Source organism: Aotus nancymaae, unplaced genomic scaffold (genome assembly GCF_030222135.1).
Source record: "Aotus nancymaae isolate 86718 unplaced genomic scaffold, 86718_ANA_hifiasm-v0.15.2.pri h1tg000058l, whole genome shotgun sequence".
Lineage (NCBI taxonomy): Eukaryota > Metazoa > Chordata > Mammalia > Primates > Aotidae > Aotus > Aotus nancymaae.
In genome coordinates, this window is record NW_026988472.1 from 42025255 (window position 1) to 42049269 (window position 24015).

Genomic DNA, 24015 nt, shown 5'->3' on the forward strand with positions numbered 1-24015 from the left:
ACTTTTCCCAGGGCGGATGCGCCTGCGCTCAGCTGCCTGGGCGGGCTGGGAGGCGCGGGTTGAAAAGTCTCGTTCCAAGTTTGGAGAGAGAGAGAAGAGCGCCTCAGACCTCGGTACCCGCGAGCGGGGAGGAGGCAGGAAAGAAGGACGCGGCGTCTGGGGAGCACCCAGGCCGCAAGACAGGGCCCGGGCTTTCGTGAGCGGGAAGTGTGTGACGCGCTTGGGAAAGGCAGGAGCGCCAGCGTTCGGGCTGCTCTTGGCTAACAAGGGGAGTCCGAGGCGGCAGCGAGGGGCGAACGACCCGACGCAAGATGGCGAGTAAAGAGAGTAAGAGGCCCTGCGGGGCGGCGCGCGCCGGGGCCGCGGGGGGCGGCGGGCGCGCGAGGCCGCGGCACGCGCCGGCGAAAGGCGCGAATTGGCGTGCGGAGCAGGGGGCGGGGCCGGGCGCGAGGCTGGGCGCGCGCCTCGTGGGGCCTGCGCGGGACGGGACCGCCGAGCCGAGGGCTCCGAGCACTTCCGGAGCCGGGCGCGGGGCCGAGGGCTGGGCCCCCCTCCTCCTCTCCCTCCCTCCAGCGGCTTCGCTCCCTCCGGCGCCCTCGGCCCCGGGGCGGAGGCGGCCACCGCCGCCTGGAAGCGAATACCGCGGCTCTTTACACTCGCGCGCGTCGACCGCCTCGGGGTCGCGGCCCTTGTCCGGGGGTTGCTGGAGCCCTCCGGCCTATGGCGGCCGAGGCGGGCGTCGTGGGAGCTGGGGCCTCCCCTGATGGGGAATGAAGGGACTGGGCCTGTGGGCTTCTGCTACATGTGCATTTGTCTCACCGAGTGGGTCGCGCAGTCCCTGTACATATAAGTCGTCATCTTAGAACAGGTGCGAACGGCTGTAATAGGGTAAACAATTTCCGTGTCCGCGTAATTGACTACACAACATGGTATACGCAGGAGGTATTGATCTCAACTGAAAAAAATACGCTTCCTGGTTGTATTAGTATTTTCTCCGCCTCCTGGAAGAGCAGTTAGTTGTCCGTGTCCAAATTAAAGGTAAAAGGAAAGCGTACATGAGGTGTGGCCATCTTGAGATGACCTCCAATTTCTGACTTCAATCCATCTCAGCCACTTAATCGTGTGGGCTTTCTCCAAATTTCAGTGTTTGAAGATACTGTGGAGGAACGTGTCATCAATGAAGAATATAAAATCTGGAAGAAGAATACACCGTTTCTATATGACCTGGTTATGACCCATGCTCTTCAGTGGCCCAGTCTTACCGTTCAGTGGCTTCCTGAAGTGACTAAGTAAGGGTTTCTGGCAACTTTTATTTTGCTTAAATTTAACTGTAGTTCTGAATTTACTAGTTTTGGCGTTTTATACATAAAACATAAGTATGTAATCAGCCCTTGCATGAGGTGGCAGGTGGTTTTTATTTTCAAAACTTACGTGATTTGTGGGATGATTTCTGGCATATACTGTGGTGTGAAAAGGGGAGAAAGAATCTGTTGTGAGATTAATAGTGTTTGGAGGAAATAGTAAATGTATTTGACATTGCCTGGGCTTGAATGTAGAGCAACATCTCTCTGGGCCCAAACTAATACATGTCTTTAAAACTTTATTGAAAAATAGAATATATACAGAAAAGTTCACACATTGTAAGTGTATGGCTTGATAAATTTTTACAAAGTGAACACACGTAACAGGCACCCAAGATAAATATATTTTAATTGGTAAAGGGAAAAAAGACCTTGTCAACAATTGACCAAAGAATAGGTGTTATCACCGCATGTTTTCACTCATAGGCGGGTATTGAACAATGAAGAACAGACCCCAGGGGGCGGGGTGATGGGGAGGGACAGCGGGGGGTGGAGAGGTTGGGGAGGGATAACATGGGGAGAAATGCCAGATATAGGTGACGGGGGACGGAGGCAGCAAACCACCTTGCCATGTATGCACCTATGCAACAATCCTGCATGATCTGCACATGTACCCAAGAACCTAAAGTACAATTAAAAAAAAAAAAAGTGTTAATCTGCTTCTAATATGGAATCCACTTTGCGATTTCTGTTAGTCTTCATAAGAGTATTCTTTTCTGTTAGATCTACAGTTTCTCTGGTAATAATTGCTGGCATTTATTGAGCGCTCAGAACAGGGCCTGGCACATCTGAAGAGTCTACGTCCTATTGTTTGTTGTAATCCTCATAATAGTACTATGCTGTAGGTACTTTTCATCATCCTTGTTTTACTAATAAGGGAACTGGGACTGAGCGTTTAAGTGCTATCCCAAGATCACACAGCTGGTCCCTGCATTAGATTTCTCATTCACTTGCACCTTTTCTAGTAGGAACTTGACCATGTACTTTTAAAGTGAATTAAATACGGGGCCAGGCACAGTGACTTACTCCTGTAATCCTAGCGCTTTAAAAGGTTAGCTTGAGCCCAGGAGTTCAAGGCTGTAGTGAGAGCGAGAGACCCTGTCTCCCAAAGAAACAAAAGTATTAAATTTGGGTGTTGTGGCATATAAGTTAAAGAATATTAAATGAAACTCTAACCTAAAAAGAGGATTTTGCAACAAGTTATAAAAATAATCTAATTTTGGCCGGGCGCAATGGCTCACGCCTGTTACCCTAGCACTTTGGGAGGCTGAGGCAGGTGGATTGCCTGAGTTCAGGAGTTCGAGACCGGCCTGGGCAACATGCTGAAATCCCGTCTCTACTAAAATACTAGGAAAAAAAAAAGAGAGAGAGAACCATGCGTGGCGGTGTGTGCCTGTAGTCCCGGCTACAGGGAGGCTGAGGCAGGAGAATTGCTTGAACCCAGGAGGCAGGGGTTTCAGTGAGCCGAGATCACACTACTGCACTCCAGCCTGGGCAACAGAGCGAGACTCCGTCTCTAAAATAATAATCATAATGAGCTAATTTTTATATAAAACTGGTCTTACAATGGCCAGGTTCCGCATATGCAAACATTGATTTCCATACAGATAGGGACTTCCACTGGGCCTCCCAAAAATCTAAATGTAAATATGCAGATGTGGGAAGAGTAGAGAACTAAATGATGAAGACTTGGAAGCATTGATGTTTACAGCCACCTTTGAACAGATTAAAAACTAGATTAAGCATCATATACTCAGGGGTATTCAAGTTCTGGTTTGGAGCGTCGTGTGCATTTGCCTGTTTTTGTCTGTTAAGCAGATTTAAAATTTATTAACTAGATTTTGGGGATATTTTTGACCCACTGTAACATAATAGAAAAGAGTAGGGGCTTTAAACTTAGAGACCTGGGTTGGAATCATGCCCCTGCTTCTACTTAGCTTCATGAACTAGGGCCGTGTTGTCTGGGCTGTAAATGGAGATGGTGGTGGTACCGACTACCTCCATTTGAGGGAATTAAATAAGATCATGCATGTTAAAGTGCCTGATGCAGCATAAGTACACAGCAAGTGGTGACTGATGCTGATTCTCCCACCCCTTCCTGTTCAGAAATAATTTGTCAGGATTGAAATAGCACTGTGTTTCTTCATTTGGATTTCAATGAAAGCTGCTTGCTGAAGTTTTTTTTTGTTGTTGTTACCTATAATATGTAACACTTAGGAATGTAACAGAAAATGCTTTAATTAAATTATTTCATGTGTATTATGGTGTTCTTTGTATACAAAGATGTTGTAGGATTGGGTTGTGGGAAGTGCAGTGGCTTAGAGAATGTAAGAAAATGCCAAGCAGCCTGCATTCTTGGATGTTGAGGATTGCTGTGTGGGGCTTTGCAGGGTTCAGTTTGGGGTATAAAGGGACTGTGTTTTATTACCATATAGAACGATAAAAATGTTGGCTATTCTCAGTGCCTGACTCTGAGGAACTAGACCCTACTCCACCCCATATGCCCTTCTGCCAACTTACAACATGCTTCATAACAATTACTTGGACTTTCTGAGCTATTGTCCTTCAATTGAGTTAGGTAATTGTCCAAATAATTGATTTTGATTTGTTTTTTGTTTTTTTTTCTTTTTTCTTTTGAGACAGAGTCTCGTTCCGTCACTCAGGCTGGAGTGCAGCGGTACAATCTCTGTTCACTGCAGCCTCAGCCTCCCAGGTTCAAGCAATTCTCCTGCCTCAACCTCCTGAGGAGCTGGGATTACAGGCATGCACCACCACGCCTGCCTAATTTTTGTATTTTTAGTAGAGACCGTTTCACCATGTTGGTCAGGTTGGTTTCGAACTCCTGACCTCGTGATCTGTCTGCCCTGGCCTCCCGAAGTGCTGGGATTACAGCCATTGATTTGGCTTTTAAAAGGTTTTATTTAGGTATCTCTGTGAAATTTTTTTAATTAGGTAGTTAATTTATATCTCTTGTTGAATAATTCCTGAAATATATTGAAACTAACTTATTCTCTACCTAAAAAGCTTTGTAATTTTTCAAATTCAGGCAGTACAAAAGGATGTAGAGTGAAGACTAAGTCCCCTTTCCACATCCCTTACTGCCCTACTTCCTTTCCCCAGTCACTGTTTTCGTTTCTTAATCCATCCTGCCAGCATGTAGAAGTGCATACCTGTATCTTCATCTTTTTTTATGGTAGCAAGTTCTTCACTTGAGTTTGTCAGTAAAAGTGTATATTGGAGATTTTCCTATCAGCATGCTAGGATATGCTTGTTGTTTTAAAGGGTGCCATAGAATTCTGTTTATGGATACACTGTATAATGTGTGTGCTCATGTGCATTGCCCCCTACACACATATAAAGACCACCTAAGATAGAATTAACTACCTTTTTGATAGCCACGTCATATTCCTGGCCCACTGTGCATGTATCAATCAAGACCCATGTCTTTTTTTTTTTTTTTAAATGAGATGGGCAACTCTTGTTGCCCTGGCTGGAGTGCAATGGTTCGATCTCTGCTCACTGCAACCTATGTCTCCCTGGTTCAAGCGATTCTCCTGCCTCAGCCTCCTGAGTAGCTGGGATTACAGGGATGTGCCACCATGCCCGGCTAATTTTGTATTTTTAGTAGAGAGGGGGTTTCACTGTGTTGGTCAGGCTGGTCACAAACTCCTGACCTCAGGTGATCTGCCTGCCTCATCCTCCCAAAATGCTGGGATTACAGGCGTGAGCCACCGCGCCTGGCTGTCTTTTTTTCAAACAAGTTGCTATTGCTTAGTTATGGCTTCCTTACTCTGTTCTTGGAGGAGTGTGTGTGTCTGTGTCTGTGTGTGCACAGTTTTTTTTTTTTTTTTTTGAGACAGAGTCTCGCTGTGTCACTCAGGCTGGAGTGCAGTGGCACGATCATGGCTCACCACAACCTCTACCTCCCTGGTTCAAGCAATTCCTCTGCCTCAGGCTCCCAAGCAGCTGGGATTACAGGCGCATGCCACCATGCCTGGCTAATTTTTTTGCATTTTTAGTAGAGATGGGGTTTCACCATGTTGATCAAGCTGGTCTCGAACTCCTGACCTCATGATCCACCTACTTCGACCTCCCAAAGTGCTGGGATTACAGGCGTGAGCCACCGTGCCCAGCCGTGCACACTTTTTTACTGTAAGCCAAATCTTGGTAAAAAATTGCATCTTGTATTTTCTTATTACTAAATTACTTGCCTAGAAGTAACATTCAATCTTTTTTTTTTTAAAAAAAAAAAAAAAAACCATTGAATCCTTTGTGCAACTGAAATTTAGAAACAGATAAATGGCCTAACTTGTGTTGGGGCCTAGAGGCCGTCTAAGTCCTCTGCATTGAGGTGGGACCGTGGAGCACAGTTGAAAATTGTGTTCTAGATAATACAAATGGGAAAGCCTTTTTGATAGATACTGATGAAAAATCACTGCTTGGACCAAGGTGCCAAGAGGTTTGGGCAAGTTCTTCAGCGTCAAGGTGAGTTTCCACAGAACAAGGTAACAAAGACACCTCAGTAAAACTGAGAATGTTCATTTCATAGACTTAGGTCTCATAAACATAAATAAGGGGTTTCACATCAGGCCATTTGCACTTACAACCTATTTTTTTCAGTGAAGAAACTGAGGCCCCAGGGAGGTTGTGTTTGAAGCAGTTGCATTTTAGTTTGATCCAGGATTTAAGCTAAGTTTTTTTTGACTCAACAGTTTCTGTCCATACTACCTTGTAGAATTTCTTATTGGGAAATAAGAAACATCTACTATATAAGATATCTTTAGGTGGGAAGAAGATTTTTTTTAGGTGATTTATGAATATGGGGACTGTTGGTGGACTCCTGTGTAGATGTTTGTGCTTACTGAGTTGGGCCTACCTTCCCCAGAGTGCTGCTCTATAAAAGGCAGTCTTCACATTGATAATTGAGGCACAGGAGGATAGCTCTTCGGGAAAGAAGCAAGCCTTCTGCATGTTATAGCTAGAATATTTTCTTACACTTGCATATGTGGTGATTGTAAAGTTGGTAACCAGACAGGGAGAAGATACACAGTTGATACTAAGTATATATTTGCTAAAGAAATTTGAATGTATTTTGAAGGAACTTGACTGAATTTGTTAGCAACTGGAAATTTCTTACAGGATTAGTGTGACTTGTTTTCTTTTCTAAACAGACCGGAAGGAAAAGATTATGCCCTTCATTGGCTAGTGCTGGGGACTCATACGTCTGATGAGCAGAATCATCTGGTGGTTGCTCGAGTACATATTCCCAATGATGATGCACAGTTTGATGCTTCCCATTGTGACAGTGACAAGGGTGGTAGGTATATTATATATTCCGGTAGTGATGTCAAAAGGAATATGCCTCGTTCAAAGCATGTGCTACTAAAACTATACTATTAGCTTTTGGCCCAGTAATTTAACTCTAGGACTTTATCCTACGGAATTACTCACCCACATGTACACAAGGGATTTTAATCGTAATTGCAGAATTGAAAAATTCAGATCAACCTAGTAACCCAGATGTTGGTTAAGCACATGGTATGTTTGAAATACTACTCAGCAATTAATGAGAAAGGCCAGGTGCCATAGCTCACACCTATAATCCCAGCACTTCGGGAGGCCAAGGTGGGAGGATTACTTGAGTTGAGGAGTTCAAGCCCAGTCTGGACAACATAGACCTTATTTCTACCAAAAATTAAAAAAAAAAAAAATTTTAATGAGAAAAATCTGTATGCACTGGTGTAAGAAGGTATCCAAGATAAGTGAATAACTGTTATGTGTAATTACCGTGTTCCACTTTGGTAGAAGTAATATGTGTTGGTGTGTGCATAGGAAAAAAATCAGGAGACGACATATATATCAGACAATTAATAGTGACACCAAATGGTTAATACTGGGTTTTTTTGTTTGTTTGTTTGGAGGGAGAGGCAGTAATGCTATGGTTAATTTAGGAATCTGTTAGCTGCTTTTTTCTTTTTTTTGATTTAGTCAAACATACTCTCCTGTTTTGGTATTCTCATGACCACCCCAAGTTTGGTGATTTTGTTAGGACTCAAAAGAGCAAATTATACTTGTGGCTAAAGTTTATTACAGTAAAGAACACAAAAGCAGCAGGAAAAAGATGTACATCGGCAAGTTCAGGGAGGTCTGGCACAAGTCTTGTCCAAGGCCACACAGGATGTGCTTTTTCTCTGGCAGCAAACTGCAGGGACATGTGTGAAATATCTCTGCTCAGAGAAGCCTGTTTGGGTCTTGGGGTCTGAGGCTTTCTTGGGGGACTAGTTGCATAGACACATCCTGCTGACAACCAGCCATGGCAACTGAAACTTGAGGACCCAAGTAATAAAAACTGAGGACCCCAGTAATAAAAGCAATAATCAATCTCGATATCTACAAAGCAACCCTGACAAACTGGTACAACACGGTCCATTGCTCCAGGTGCACACCACAAAATCATCAGTTCATCAGTGACAGAAAGAACATTCTGAGGTGCATGTTCCCAGGAGTTTGCCAAGGGTCGCTAATGGTCCCAGTGTTCCTCAGAGTCCAGGGCTAAGCAACCAGACTGCTGTGTTAACTCTTTCTTCACAGTCTCAGAGGGCTTAATGCTATTAGCACTTCCTAATACATGCTTTAGGGTTTTTTTCTTATTGAAGGTAAAATGTGGTGGCTCATGCCTGTAATCCCAACGCTTTGCGAGACCGAGGCAGGAGGAATGCTTGAGCCCAGGAGTTTAAGTCCAGCTGGGGCACACGGCGAGACTTTGTCACTATCAAAAAATAAATTAAGCCGGGCGCAGTGGCTCACGCCTGTAATCCTAGCACTTTGGGAGGCCGAGGTGGGTGGATCACCTGAGGTCAGGAGTTCAAGACCAGCCTGGCCATCGTGGTGAAACCCCATCTTTAAAATAAATAAATAAATAAATAAATAAAAATAAATAAATTAAAACTCAGCCATGTGTGATGGTGCATGCCTATAGTCCTAGCTACTTGGGAGGCTGAAGGGGGAGGATCCCTTGAGCCCAGGAGTTTGAAGCTGCAGTGAGCTAGGATCACATTACTGCTCTCCAGCCTGAGCAACAGAGCAAGATCCTGACTCAAAAATATTACATTTTCTAGTGTAGTGAAACTGCTGGGTTGTATGGTGTATTCATTGTTAACTTCATAGAAAACTATTCTCCAAAGTGATTTACCCAGTTTACCACTCCAACAATTTACAGTTCATTCCCCAACAGTTTTATGCATTATTTCTTTAAATATTGGGGGTTTCTCGTTTTTGTTTTTTTGAGGAAGAGTCTTGCTGTGTTGCCCAGGCTGGAGTGTAGTGGTGCGATCTTGGCTCACTGCAACCTCTGCCTCCTGGGTTCAAGTGATTCTCATGCCTCAGTCTCAAGAGTAGCTGGGATTACAGGCGCCCACCACCATGCCCTGCTAATTTTTGTATTTTTAGTAGAGACTGGGTTTCATCATGTTGGCCAGGCCGGTCTTGAACTCCTGGCCCGAAGTGATTCGCCTGCCTCAGCTTCCCAAAATGCTGAAATTACAAGCATGAGCCACCACATCTGGCCTCAATACTGTAATCAGAAATTTTTAAATGGCTTTTAGTCCTGAGGTATATATTTACTGGGCTCGCAGTTTAACAGTCTCTGCATAATGATGTTAATACATTAAAGTTACATATCCAGTATATTCTAACAAGTAACTGACATAATTCAGTTAATGCCTTTGTTAATGTTCAGCTGTATTTTTTAATGGATATGATCATCAAGACAGTGACTTTTCAGACTTTTAAGTTTGAGAAAACAAAGCTCTGTGTTCAAAGTAAATCCTACTTGGAAGGCTTTTTTTTTTTTTTTTTTTTTTTGAGACGAAGTCTCACACTGCACAGTGGCCCAGGCTGTAGTGTAGTGGTGCAATCTCGGCTCACTGCAATCTCCGCCTCCTGGGTTCAAGCAGTTCTCCTGCCTCAGCCTCCCGAGTAGCTGGGACTACAAGCATGTGCCACCATGCCCAGCTAATTTTTTTGTATTTTTAGTGGAGATGGGGTTTCACCATGTTGGCCAGGATGATCTCAATCTCCTGACCTCGTGATCTGCCCACCTCAGCTTCCCAGAGTGCTGGGATTACAGGCATGAACCACTGTGCCCAGCCTTTTTTTTTTTTTTTTTTGGAGAGCTGTTCAGGTTGTTTTAGCTAAAGGAATCAGGAAACTTGAGTATCTTTGTAGCAGAAGAGTTAGAGCCACTGGAGTCCATGGAATGGGATGTTGAAGGTCAAGGTGGAGCAGGTTTGGAGCAGTCTCGGGAGAGAGGAGATAATTAGATCAGGAGTGGTCTTAGGACATCAAGACACAGTTCTTCCATTGACACCATGGTATCGAAGGTGCTACGAAGTAAAAGAGTCCTTTTGCTTGTGGCCACGTTGAGAGTAGTGGGTAGAGGAGCTTTGGAGTAATCATGTGGATTTGAGAATGGTTTTCAACCACACAGAAATAGTAAGTTATGTTTACTTCAAAGGAATGGCTAGATACTGATGTTAAGACATAGAAGCCAGTTTCATTAGGCATTCCCATATAGAGCTGGCTGAAACTGAGAAATGGTTTGCTCCTTTTGGTGTTTTCTCCAGGCCCCAGTCTATTTTACTTCTTACCCGCCTGGCTCCAATAGGCATTTGTGTTAGTTTTCCTTGACCTGAGACACAGGGTAAGTTAAAATGGAATGTGCAAAGAAAAGGCAATATAGGTCAGGAAGAAATAACACAATTGTAATGTGAACCGTCCTATCTTTTTACATGTCAGCAACTAATTCAAGTTTTTAATCTATGAGCACAAAAAAGAATGTCCTTGTTTGCTGCTCTTTGCTTAGATGTTCTCTACTTGTATTCTTTCTGCTAATATGTTGCTACTTCTTGGAAGTTATTGTACTTTTTATATGGCTTTGTTACTTTACAAGGCCTTTTTCATGATTATTTGATACTACAGTCTTATTCACACACCAGATGGAGAGGTTAACCTTGGCACTGCACTAGCAGTTAAACCAAGTATGCTAGCAGGGCCAACATATGTGTGTTTAGAGATGGGTAGGGGTTAGCATGGGTTTTTGATTAATTTGAGGATGCTCCTGACTTTAGACTTGAAGAATGTTCATACTTCTGAGGGTAAAACCTTTCCTTAGTGCAGCCCTTCCAAATGAGTTATATTTGAACTAAAAAACTGTTGGTCTGCTTATTATATGGTTATTTGAAATCTCAGTGAATATATCATCTTCATAACTGAAAGAGGATGGTTGTTTTAGATCCAAGGTGGAACTGAATTAAGTTGCATAAGGCAGCTACCAGTATTTTTCAGTGAAAATGGGAATAAATTGATGTGGCAAATGAGCTCACATTTTTTGATTTTCTCTCTCTATGCATGTCTCTGTCTTTGCCTTGTCAATTTGTGTTCTATTGTGCCAGGTCAAAATCTGTTAGGTTGATTAAAATAAGTGATTTGTGAATTTTAATCCTGATTGTGTGTGTGTGTTTATTTCTTTCTCCTCACATCAGAATTTGGTGGCTTTGGTTCTGTAACAGGAAAAATTGAATGTGAAATTAAAATCAATCATGAAGGAGAAGTAAACCGTGCTCGTTACATGCCACAGAATCCTCACATCATTGCAACAAAAACACCATCTTCTGATGTGTTGGTTTTTGACTATACAAAACACCCTGCTAAACCAGGTATGTAATAAAGTCAGGCCATTGCTTGAGCAGTTTTCTTGATTCAAACTGGTAATGTTTTTAAGGTCAAAGTAGCATACTTTATATAATGTTTAAAGATTTAAAAGTTGCTTTGGAGGGTCCCATAACCATCCTCAAGTTCAGCAATTTGCCAGAACTGCCTAAAAGCAGTTTATACTCAGAGCTAAAATTTATTACAGCAAAGGATTCAGAGCAAAAGTAGGAGGAGAAAGATACACATCAGGGGAAGTCCAAAGAGGTTAACTACAGGTGTGTGGGTCCTTCCCATCTAGGGCCACATAGGACATGCTTTGTCTCTAGCAGCAAACCACAGGAACATTTGCTAAATGTTTCTACCCAGGGCAGCCCATTTGAGTTTCAGAATCTGGGGTTTTTGTGGAGGTCTGTTTGCGTGGGCACATCCTGTTCTATGACCAGCCATGGTAACAAAATTGAGGCCTCCAACAGTGAAGCCAAATACATTGTGAATCTTGCTAAACAATTCTACAAGTCTTGACAAGTCCCTATGACATACCCCACTGCTCTGGGCTTACACAACTTTATCAGTCAGTGACATGAAGGACTTTCTGAGGGTCACATTTCCAGAGGTTGTCCGGGGGTCACTTATGAATCAGGCTACCCTAGAGGCATTCAAGGAGTGAGCAACCAGACCTGCTGTATTAGAAATACTTCTAAAAACTGGGAGGTGGGGGATGGGGTTACCACTTGCCAAATTTGTGGGATAGCTATAGTTTTTAGTATTTTTGTGTTGAGGGTAGTAGTAGGTTTTCCAAAGAAACCATTTAGTGGTTCCGAGGCTCAATTTGCGTTGGGTATTAAAAACGAAGCTGAGAGAACAGCTTTTTAAAGTGGTTATGGGTCAGACCAGATCTTGTTCATGTGCAATTGTTGTAATGGGTCACTCAATGAAGGAGTGAGAATTTATTCTCACAATTTCTGATAAACAGAGAATAACTTAATGTTTTTCTTTTCTTAGACCCAAGTGGAGAATGTAATCCTGATCTCAGGTTAAGAGGTCACCAGAAGGAAGGCTATGGTCTCTCCTGGAATTCGAATTTGAGTGGACATCTCCTAAGTGCATCTGATGACCATGTGAGAAACATATTCTTTGTAATCTGTTCATATAGTGAGAGCTAAAGTGTTACAGCTGTACTAAAGGAATACTATATAGATGAAAGGCTTTCTAAGATAATATTGCTGATTATTGTGATAACATTTCCCTGGGACTTAGAGAGATGGTTTTCATACTGCCCTGTATGAGTCTTCGGATTCCACAAAGCTCTTTTCAAGTAGCCTTAGAATGGAGGGAGCATAGGCAAAAGGCCTCCCATTATTTAAAAGAGGACCCTCCAGGCCCTTATAATGGAAACTCTAGAGTGTTTGTGGGGCCTGATTGATATAAACTATTTTTAAGTGTACAATTCAGTGGCTTTTAGCATATTCACAAAGGTGCACAACTATTGCCACTAATTCTAGAATATTTTCATTCACTTTCTAGAAAAGAAATTCTATACCCATTAGGCAGTGACTCCCCACTCATTCCCTGCTATCCCCTAGCTCCTAAGCACTACTTTATTTTCCATCTCCATAGAGTTATCTATTCTTGGTATTTCATGTAAATGGAATCATATATGTGGCCTTTTCTGTTTGGCTTCTTTCACTTAACATAATGTTTTCAAGTAACATTTCTTATGTTCCATTCCTTTTTATGGCTGAACAATATTCCATTGTATGGATATACCACAGTTTACTTATTCATTTATCAGTCGAACCATTTGAGGTCTTTCTACTTTTGGGCTATTTTGAATTATGTTATGAACATTTGTGTACAAGTTTTCGTGTGGATGTATGTTTTCTTTTTTTTTTTCTTGAGACAGAGTTTCACTCTTGTTACCCAGGCTGGAGTGCAATGGCGCGATCTCAGCTCACCGCAACTTCCGCCTCCTGGGTTCAGGCAATTCTCCTGCCTCAGCCTCCTGAGTAGCTGGGATTACAGGCACACACCACCATGCCCAGCTAATTTTTTGTATTTTTAGTAGAGATGGGGTTTCACCATGTTGATCAGGATGGTCTTGATCTCTTGACCTTGTGATCCACCCGCCTCGGCCTCCCAAGGTGCTGAGATTACAGGCGTGAGCCACCGCGCCCGGCTGGATGTATATTTTCATTTCATATGGCCCAGAGTGGAATTTCTGGGCCATATGGTATCTCCGTTTAACTTTTTGAACAACTACCAAACTGTTTTCCAAAGTGGCTTTCCATATTACATTTCCACAAGCAATGTACAAATGTTCCGGTTTCTCTACATCCTCACCAGTGCTTGACTTTTTTTTTTATTATAGCTATCCTAGTGTGTGTAAAGTGGTATCTGCTGGGTTTCTTTGTTGTTGTTGTTTTTGGGTGGGGAGGGGTTTTTTGTTTTGTTTTGTTTTGAGACAGTGGCTGTGTTGCCCAGGAGTGCAGTGGCACAATCTCAGCTTACTGTAGCCTCCACTTTCTGAGTTCAAGTGATTCTCCTGCCTTAGCCTCCCAAGTAGCTGGGATTACAGGCATGCACCACAAGGCCCAGCTAATTTTTGTATTTTTAATAGAGACAGAGTTTCACTATGTTGACCATGCTGGTCTTGAACTGCTGGGCTCAAAAGATCCTTCCGCCTTGGCCTCTGAAAGTGCTGAGATTACAGGCATGAGTCAGCACACCCAGCTCATTGTGGTTTTAATTTGCATTTCCCTGATGACTAATGATGATGAGCATCTTTTCTTTTCCTTATTGGCCGTTTGCATATCTTCTTTGGTGAAATATGTATTCAAATTCTTTGTCTATATTTTGTCTTTTTATTGTTGAGTTTCAAGAGTTTCTTATGTATTCTAGGTATAAGTCCCTATGGTTTTCATAAGTTTTCTCCCATCCTGTGGGTTGTCTTTCTACCTTTTTTTTTTTTTTTTTTTGAGACAGGATCTTACTCTGTCACCCAAGCTGAAGTGTAGTGGCACATTCTTGGCTCATTGCATCCTCCACCTCTCGGGCTCAAGTGGTTCTCTACTTCAGCCTCTCAAGTAGCTGAGACTACAGGTGCACACCAACACACCCAGTGAATTTTTGTGTTTTTTGTAGAGATGGAGTTTTGCCATATTGCCCAGACTGGTCTTGAACTCCCTGGCTCAAGTGATCCACCTGCTTTGGCCTCCCAAAGAGCCAGGATTACAGGCTTTCTAAAAGGATGCTTCCCTCAAAGTGTGTATGAGACGGTTTCCCAACTAAGGAAAGTGGACTGTACTCAGTAACCCAATTACTAGTACCTTTTGAAGATACCAGGCTGGGAATTGGCGGTAATAATAGCTGACATTTACCAGGGGCTCCCCACATGCCAAGCGTCATGCTAATCTTGCCAGATCCTTCTGAGGCGATGTGAATGGCAGGATCTCCACATGTTCCTTTCTCTTCAGTCCACGTACATTGAGTGTCTTCATGTGTAAGTAACTGTTAGACGAAGGGCGTATGTATTGTGTAAAAAAAAAAAAAAAAAGTTTTGTTACTGGGAAAATAGCTATTACTGGGAAATAGCTCTATTACAGAAACTCCTTCATGTGGCTGGATGCAGTGGCTCATGCCTATAATCCCAGCACTTTGGGTGGCCAAGGCGGGTGGATCACCTGAGGTCAGGAGTATGAGACCAGCCTGGCCAACATGATGAGACCCCATCTCTACTAAAAATACAGAAAAAAAATGAGCCAAGCTTGGTGGCGTGCACCTGTAATCCCAGCTACTCAGGAGGATGAGGCAGGATAATCGCTTGGACCTGGGAGGCAGAGGCTGCAGTGAGCTGAGATCACACCACTGTGCTCCAGCCTGGGTGACAGACCGAGACGTCATCTTGAAAGAAAAAAAATTCAGTCTCTTACGGCCCTTGTTCTTTTTTTTTTTTCTCTCCTTCTCTCTTAGACTGTCTGTCTGTGGGATATAAACGCAGGACCAAAAGAAGGCAAAATTGTGGATGCTAAAGCGATCTTTACCGGCCACTCGGCTGTTGTGGAGGATGTGGCCTGGCACCTGCTGCACGAGTCACTGTTTGGATCTGTTGCTGATGATCAGAAACTGATGATGTAAGGTGGAAAGTTCAGTGGGATCTTGTTAAATGGGTGACCTGAGTGACCCATCAGTGATTGCAGCAGGCTGTAGTTTGATTTTTTTTTTTTTTTTTTGCTTATGTTACGGCTTTTAAAAAACAGCTTTAGGTAGCTTACTCCTGTAATCCCAATACCTTGGGAGGCTGAGGCAGGAGGATTGCTTGAGGCCAGGAGGTATGAGACCCCGTCTCTACGCAAAATTTAAAAACAAAAAATTAGCTGGGTATGGTGGTGTACACCTGTAGCCCTAGCTACTCAGGAGGCTGAAGTGGGAGGATCGCTTATTAGAAAAAATATAGGTATAGGTATGTTCGTGTGAAGTGACATACTTGGTGTAGTGGTAAATATCAAAATTGGGATCCAGAGTGACACCAGTTGAGATCAGGGAGGAAAATTATTGCGTCAAGGTATGGCCACAGGAGTGCATTCAGCCACCTATAGTCTTATCTCATAAATGTCTGAGGCAAATGTGACAAAATACTGGGCATTTGTCAAAGCTAGTTGTAGGTATGAGATTGTTACATTATTTTCTACATAGTCTCTATTTTCTGTATGCTTGAAATAGTTGTTAATTGACATGGGAATCTAATAAAAAAAACAGGACTAACAGCCCCAGCTTGTTTTCTGTAGGTTTTGAATGTATCATTTAGTGGTTGAGGTCTGAAACACCAGCTGTGTGGTTGGTTCTTCATGAAGGTCGAGCATAGTGGAGCTGGTTGTAGAGTGTATTGACAGTGACGTGGGGCCGAGTGTGAGTGTGAGAAGCTGAGGAGGCTCGTGCGTCCTCCCTGGGTGCTGTGTGCCTTTACCTTTGTGTTTTAGATGGGACACCAGGTCCAATACCACCTCCAAGCCGAGCCACTTGGTGGATGCACACACTGCCGAAGTCAATTGCCTCTCATTCAATCCCTACAGCGAATTTATTCTAGCCACCGGCTCTGCGGATAAGGTTTTGAAGTTTTTGCATTATTTGGTGTTTATAAAACCCAGTTCTCTTATTTTAATCAGATATTTGAAAATTCTTAGGTAAAGCGTAGAAATCATTTTCACTTGTTATTTTTCTTTAGACCGTAGCTTTATGGGATCTGCGTAACTTAAAATTAAAACTCCATACCTTCGAATCTCATAAAGATGAAATTTTCCAGGTATGTGACAGTTTTCTGGTGTCTGTATGTCAGGAAATGAAATCTAGGGATTCTTCAATTAAGCTATACCAGACTGGTGGGCCCACTAGTGAAAACAATGCCTTGTACATAGTTTTACATGGAGATGTTCATAGGTTAAAGTACACCCTGCTGAAGAATTAAAAAGCTTCTGGGATGGTTATGGGGCCGAATAAATTTATTAAGTTCTTCAGTGCTGGGGAGTGCAGCCTTCCTGAGGACAAGATGGAGCTGAGCCATTTCAGAGCACTTGAAAGGCTGGGACAAGAGGGTGAGGCCAACAGGCCAAGGATAAGATCATGGACTACAAGATGGGAAAATACCGGATTAGAACAGTAGCCACAAACCTAGCAGCGAATGATTCTTTAAGTACATTTTCAAAATTATCTATTACTAGGTCCACTGGTCTCCGCATAATGAAACTATTCTGGCTTCAAGTGGTACTGACCGCCGCCTGAATGTGTGGGATTTAAGGTAACTCACAGTCCATGACAAGATACTGCATAAATATGCTCATCTGTTAAGTTACATAGTAATTTATGAACTAGAAAAGCAATTTGGTAATTCCTCTTTAAAGAAACCTAATATTAAAGAAACTTTTAAGTATCTTCCTAAAGAGTCTGTTCTGTAAAATAGAAGCGAAGCAGCAAATGGACCATAAAATAAATTTCTGTGATGTAAGTTTTGTCTCTTATTATTCGAGCATGAAGGTGTATGTGTCTGTGTTTGGTTTTGCATTCAAATGACTGTATTTGAAACATACCTACTATATATAGAGAGATCAAGATGTTAGCTGTTTTGTGTCTCATCTGATCTCACAGTACATGTAGGCAGGATTGTTCTTTCTGAGTTTTTGTATCATTTGCTTTTCTCTGCTTTCATTGATTGTTTCTGCAGATGCGCACTCCTGCTGTGGATTGTGTAACTGCTTGGGAGACCTTTGTGAAGGGGACAAGGACAGCCCAAGCTGTCAGCTTATGTTCTCTGGGGCTTATTGTATAAAGAGTTTCTTCCAATTCTTAAAGGTCCTTGACTTCAGACTTGCTGTTCTAAGAATTTTAGTTTATTTTTTTCATCTGAGCCTTTATAATTTAGTAAAGTTGCTTAATAAAGTTACAAACTTCTCCATAAGATGTCATCTTAAGTTTAAATCATAAAATTACCAAAAAAGAATTTACTCCCTGCTTGTATTAAGTATATGGCTGTACTAAATATAGTACAGATTGAGTATCCCTTATCCAGAGTACTTGGAATAAGAAGTGTTTGGGGTTTTGGAATTTTTAGGATTTTGGAATTTTGCATTATTCTTACTAGTTGAGCATCTCAAATCTGAAAGTCCAAATAAATTCTTTTTTTTTTTTTTTTTTTTTTTGAGACTGAGTCTTGCTCTGTCACCCAGGCTGGAGTGCAGTGGTACAATCTTGGCTCACTGCAACCTCCACCTCCCGAGTTCGAGCTATTCTCGTGCTTCAGCCTCCCAAGGAGCTGGGACTACAGGCATTGCCACCATGCCCGGCTAATTTTTGTACTTTTTACAAAAAAAAAAAAGACAGGATTTTGCCATATTGGCCAGGCTGGTCTCAAACTCCTGACCCCAAGTGATTCTCCCGCCTTGTCCTCCCAAAGTGCTGGGGTTACAGGTGTGAGCCGTTGTGCTCAGTATGAAAGTCCAAATTCTGAAATGCTCCAATGAGCTTTTCTTTTGAATGTCATGTTGGTGCTTAAAGTTTTGGATGTTGGAGCATTTTGGATTTGGGATGCTCAACCTGCATATAAAAACTAAGGCTGCCTTAATTACAGAGTCAGTAATCCTCCGTATGTAGAAGAGACACTGCAGAATAAAATGCTTGTGTGTAAAACTTAAAACAGCTAATGTTCGGGGTACCAATGGAGCAAACTCTTGCCATGATAAATACTTGAAGATGTAGAAAATCTTTAAAGCATACAATTGGGGGCATTGTATTTGATGTTAAAACAATTTTAGTAGTAAAATAAAAAACCTAAATTAAAACTATAAAGAGGTTGTATGAAGTGTACAGCAAGGTTTGGAAGTCTGATGCCCTGGCAGCTGAATTGCCCCAGAAGGTGCCAATAATTTGTGAGCATTGTATGTAATTTCTTCTTTCAGTTATTTCATAGCTTGTTTAATATTAAAATTACATTAGATAGGGGGGCCATGCATGGTGGCTCGTGCCTACAATCCCAGTACTTTGGGAGGCTGAACCAGGAGGATTGCTTGATTCCAGCAGTTCAAGACCCCCAGCCTGGGCAACATAGTGAGACCCTGTCTCTAAAAAAATTTTAAAAATTACATTAGATAAAATTTGGGATTAAAATGGTGAGTGTTAGCAACTGTACTGACAGGTGGAAGAGAAATATAATTGTCTAGCAATCCCACACGTTTGAGTTTGGTTTTATAGGAAGGAAAAATAATGTCTCACTTGGAGGGCTGGGTTTTGTTTTTTAGCAGTTGTTACTAGTAACATCTGTCTTTGGGCCAGATATAAGATAGGGCTGATTTTGATATGTAAAGGGTGATTTCACTGTTGACCACTGGCAAATTCGACAAATTGAAGTTTAAGAGAAAAACCTTAGAAACCTTTCCTTGGCTTATACATTTCATATTTGTTGCTATGTCTTTAGACAGATCTATAGTACTGATGCATAACTGTATTTTACTCCTAGAATGCAAAAGGCTTTAAGTTATAGGGATTGCACATCAGTTCATGTGTAGATTTTTTAAGTATACATTTCACCTTTTGATTCTAATGCAATGGACAGTATTTTGAAGGGATTTTGAGTTAATGTTTATTATTGACAATCTCTCATTCTGCAGATTCAATTATGAACAACTCTAACTTATTTCCGGAAAGTAAACATCCCACCCTTCAACCAAATATAAACAGTATCCAGGTTTGGTGAGGCTGAGGCGAGAGGATCACTTTTGAGTCCAGGAGTTCAAGGCTGTAGTGCACAGTGATCATGCCTGTGAATGAATAGCCACTGCACTGCAGCCTAGGCAACATAGCGAGACCATGTCTCTAAGGAAAAAAAGAAAAAGGAAAAAAAATTGAATTGATTGTAGTATAGAGATAAGTTTTTGTGAGAGTGTTTGTGTTTTAACATTGCTTTCTGGGCTGATACTGGGTTAGCAGATGTTCGTGCTACAAGAAGTTCATTGATGAAAGCATCATATTCTTTATTCTTACAGTAAAATTGGGGAAGAACAATCAGCAGAAGATGCAGAAGACGGGCCTCCAGAACTCCTGGTATGCACTGGCTTATAAAAGATGAAATGTCATATGCCGATTGGATTGTCATTGATCTGTTTATCTTGAGAATGAGTCAGAACTTCGAATTCTGGCTCTTGCAGATGGTTTCAAAATGGAGGCCCTGGAGGTTATTGCGATTGGGCTTTGACATTTATCAAAAATAGTAAATGGAGCCCAGTAGGTTTTTACAAATGTTTCACTGAGAGTGGTTTGAGGTCCTGGAAAATAGTGTATAGTAATTTCTCACTGATTTCAACTCTGGTATTTGTGATGGTTTGCGGATGGGAGGTGAGTATAATTGCTATTCAGTTGGCAATACTTAACACTTCCAAACAGTATAGAAAGTTTTTAAAATGCTTTTTACGTTTCTTGCTCAAAAAGGAGGGTTTTCTCGATTTTGTTGATGCTAGCAGAGCCCACCATCTCCCATGCCTGATTGAAGCATCACACATGTCCTTGGCCCTTTGAAAGCTTATCTGGTGGTATCTGTCCGTCCTCATTCTTCCCGTCTCAGTCCTTCAGTGCTCACTTGGTCATTTTTTTTATGCAGCATTGCCAGATTTAGCATGGTTCCTTGTCCTTGCTCTAAATCCAATATTTGTCTCTTCCCATCATTTGGCAGATAGTCACTCATCACTCTGTCATGTATGATTTTAGTTCTAATGCCAGTACTCACTTTTGGCACACTAGTACTTTGTCCATGAGTTTTATTCATTTTTTCTGTGACACTATGGATTATATTGAATGTCCACGAGTTTTCAAAGGAAAAGAAGGCCCTTGAGAGCAAGCCTTGCACACAGAAGATATTCACTAATCCCACCTTGTAGGAACACCCTAGTCCCTTTTATTTTGATGACAGCTTTACTGAGATATAATTTACATACCACACAGTTCACCTCTTTAAAGTGTACAATTCAGTGGGGAGGGGGTGTACTTGGGTTTGGGGTTTTTTTTTTTCCTTTATTTGTTTTTTTTGTTCTTGAATTCAGTGGTTTATAGTATATTCATAGACTTGTACAACCGTCACTGGATGGTTGGAACATTATTCATCCCCTCCAGAAGAAACTGTAGCTATCCCCTCCCAGTCCTCCTCTTCCTCCAGCCCTTGGCAACCACTAATCTACTTTCTGTCACTACAAGATTGGGCTATTCTAGATATTTCATATAAATGTGACTTGTCTTTCGTGACTGATGCTTTCACATAGTACAATGTTTTCAAGGTCTCCAACTATTTTTTTTTTTAGGGAGAAAGGAAAGTGTATTACTTTGTATATTATGGCTCTGCAACAATTCCATGGTCCTTGAGAAAATACACTAGGATTTTGTTCTTCACAAGAGAGCTTGAAATCAAGGGACATTTGAAAGTAGTAAACTGGGCCGGGCATGGTGGTTCCTGCCTGGAATCCCAGCACTTTGGGAGGCTGAGGCAGGTGGATCACATGAACCCAAAAGTTTCAGCCCAGGTTGGGAAGCATGGTGAAACCCTGTCTCTTAAAAAAAAAAAAAAAAAAAAAAATACATAAATTAGCCAGGCATGGTGGCATGCACCTGTAGTCCCAGCTACTTGGGAGACTGAGGTGGGAGAATCACCTGAGCCTGGGAAGTTGAGGCTGCAGTGAGCCACAATCACAACACTGCACTCCAGGCTGGGCAATGGCAGTGAGACCCTATCTCAAAAGAAAGTAATAAACTATTCCACCAGTAATTTTAAACACAAGTATCTTGCTTTGATAACTCCTATATGTATTCTAAGCCCCAGTGATCTTAAAATATATTCATTTGTATACCCTTTAAGAGTATTTTAAAAAGCTGTTTACCGTTTTTTTTCTTTTTTTTTTTGAGACAAAGTCTGGTTCTGTCACCCAGGCTGGAGTGCAGTGGTGCAATCTTGGTTCACTGCAACCTCGACCTCCCAGGCTCAAGCTGTCTTCCCACCTCAGCCTCCTGAATAGCTGGGGCTACAGGCACATACCACCACACCCAGCTAATTTTCGTATTTTTTGTAGAGATGGGGTTTTGTCATGTTGCCCAGGTTGGTCTTGAACTCCTGAGCTCAAGCCATCTGCCTGCCTTGGCCTCCCAAAGTCCTGGGATTACAGGCATGAACCACTGTGCCCAGCCCCACCTCATATTTTTAAACTGATTGTTCATATTTCATAAGAAAATTTTCATGTCATAAAAATACGAAAAAAGATTGTTCAGTAAAATAGATACATTGCATAAGACCTAGTTGGCAGGCAGGGATCTCATTGTCAAACTAGAGTCAAATAAGACTTTGTCAGAAAGTGTGATGTCCCAATTCCAAACAATGTATTTAATACCGTCCTTGTGAAGAACTGTTTCCTTTAAATCTTAATTTTAAGATAAATAAGGCATGGTGCCTTCCCACGAGGTTGTCTCTTGCAGGAAACAACTGCCCTCTTCAGAATTGTTTAGCAAAGCTGTCTCACCTTAGGCGTAACTTACGAGGGAGTATCTTGAGCTATGCTTTTGGAGCCAGGGATTTTCTTTCACCCTGGTGCTGTGTACCTGGGAAAGATAGGCAAGAAGTATGCCTATCTTAGTAAAGTGGAGAAGGGAAGAACCAGGAGACTTCTCAGGCCCCTTATATAATAGAAGTGTATGTTACATGGCATGTAACGGATTACCTTAGATGTTGCACCTAACTGTATATGCCAAATGATGCTGGATTAATGTTCATCATAATCAGTATGGAAATGGCATTTTGATTACGTAGGAAAATGTCTTCATTCTTAGGGGAAGTAGGCTGAAGTTTTCAGCCATTTCATTGTATAGGTTCATATGGATAAAGCATCGGTTATGCTATTAGTACTTGGTGAATCTAGGTAAAGGGTATACAGGTATCCGTTGTACTGTATTCTGTCACCTTTTCTGAAGGTTTGGAGATTTCTGCGCCTGTACTACCCTCTCTCTAAAACCGCGGACAGCACCCACCCTCAGTTGAAATACTGATGCTCTAAAAACTGTTTTTAAAATCTTTTAGGATTAACAGGAGAGTATATGAAACCAAACTTTTTTTGTTCTTATAACAGTTTATTCATGGAGGACACACTGCCAAGATTTCAGATTTTAGTTGGAACCCCAATGAGCCTTGGGTCATTTGCTCAGTGTCTGAGGATAACATCATGCAGATATGGCAAATGGTGAGTTAAAACATTTTTCTTGAATGACTATCTTGTTAATTGCATATTATGCCAAACATTTACAGAAACAGTTTAAAAGAACTTTTTCCATTTCAACAATATAATCTTTAGTCCCATATGGTGCTTTGTCCACTATTTGCTATTTGTAGCACCTGTCAGATCAGGAGAAATCTCTGCATCTGCTCTGATTTTCATTGTTGTTGCATTCTTCATGCACTGGAGTCTTGGCATCGCTACTGTCTCCAGTGTCTGTTCTGTGTTGCAGGCATGAGGGATACAGGAAGGAAATGTCAAGGCATTCAAATGATACCAGGTTCTCTGATGAGGAGCACTAAGTGCTTGACATTTCTAAGGTGTTGTTAACCGACACTTCCATAAACATCTGGGTTACCACTTCATATAAACCATGCTTGAAGTGCTTTTGGAAAACATCTCTTATGAACAGCAACTGAAATAAGTAGTGCATGGGCGGGTGGCTAAGCATACATGTGGAATTACACACTGGCAAAGAATTTTTCAAAATACTGGCTAGCTTACCATTTCGTTATTGAAGTTTTTAGAGAGAAATATAAAAACGAAACTAGCAAGTTCTGAATAGATTAAATTGTTCTTAGATGACCTTGTAAAAACCATAGGGAGTTTTAACCTGTGGATTTATTTGGTTATCTTCAGGCTGAAAATATTTACAATGATGAAGAGTCGGATGTCACGACATCAGAACTGGAGGGACAAGGATCTTAAACCCAGAGTACAAGAGATGTTTCTGTTGAATGTAATGCTACATGAATGCTTGATTTCTCAAGCGCCAAAAGGCTTTGTATAGTAGAAAATGTAAGTGGGGTGGCTTCTGGCTTCTTTATCCTCTGATTCTAGCACTTTCAAGTGAGCTGTTGCGTACTGTATCATATTGTAGCTATTAGGAAAGAGATGAATTGTTGCTTCAGAAAGAATATCACCATTGATTTAAAATGCAAGTAGCAGCATACTGCCTTTGATTCAACTGTTTAAGTCCTCATTTTCTCAAACTAAGTGCTTGCTGTTCCCAAATATGCGAGAGTAACTTTTACACTTTTTCCTTCCAACACTTCTTGATTGGCTTTGCAGAAATAAAGTTTTAAAATAAAACTTGTGTTCCTTTTAGAAGCTTGGTAGGGGTGTGTCAGGAGGGGGAAGTGTATCCACTTGAGTAG

General features: G+C 41.8%; 1 protein-coding gene across 1 annotated transcript; it reads left to right on the forward strand.

The window, feature by feature from the left end:
* Positions 1-23950, forward strand: RBBP7 (RB binding protein 7, chromatin remodeling factor). The gene is made up of 12 exons (XM_012434453.3): positions 1-327; positions 1145-1289; positions 6533-6678; positions 10904-11077; positions 12075-12190; positions 15042-15202; positions 16049-16175; positions 16294-16371; positions 16787-16863; positions 19601-19658; positions 22715-22825; positions 23498-23950. The coding sequence occupies exons 1-12, from the start codon at positions 312-314 to the stop codon at positions 23564-23566; spliced, it is 1278 nt and encodes a 425-aa protein (XP_012289876.1). The 5' UTR covers positions 1-311; the 3' UTR covers positions 23567-23950.
* Positions 23951-24015: the final 65 nt, after the last annotated feature.

Excerpts from the sequence above, each read along its gene's own strand:
- RBBP7 (XM_012434453.3), top strand. Across the intron at positions 6,679-10,903 it reads TTGTGACAGTGACAAGGGTG|AATTTGGTGGCTTTGGTTCT; the intron begins GTAGGTATATTA and ends TCCTCACATCAG. Across the intron at positions 16,864-19,600 it reads CTGAATGTGTGGGATTTAAG|TAAAATTGGGGAAGAACAAT; the intron begins GTAACTCACAGT and ends TTATTCTTACAG.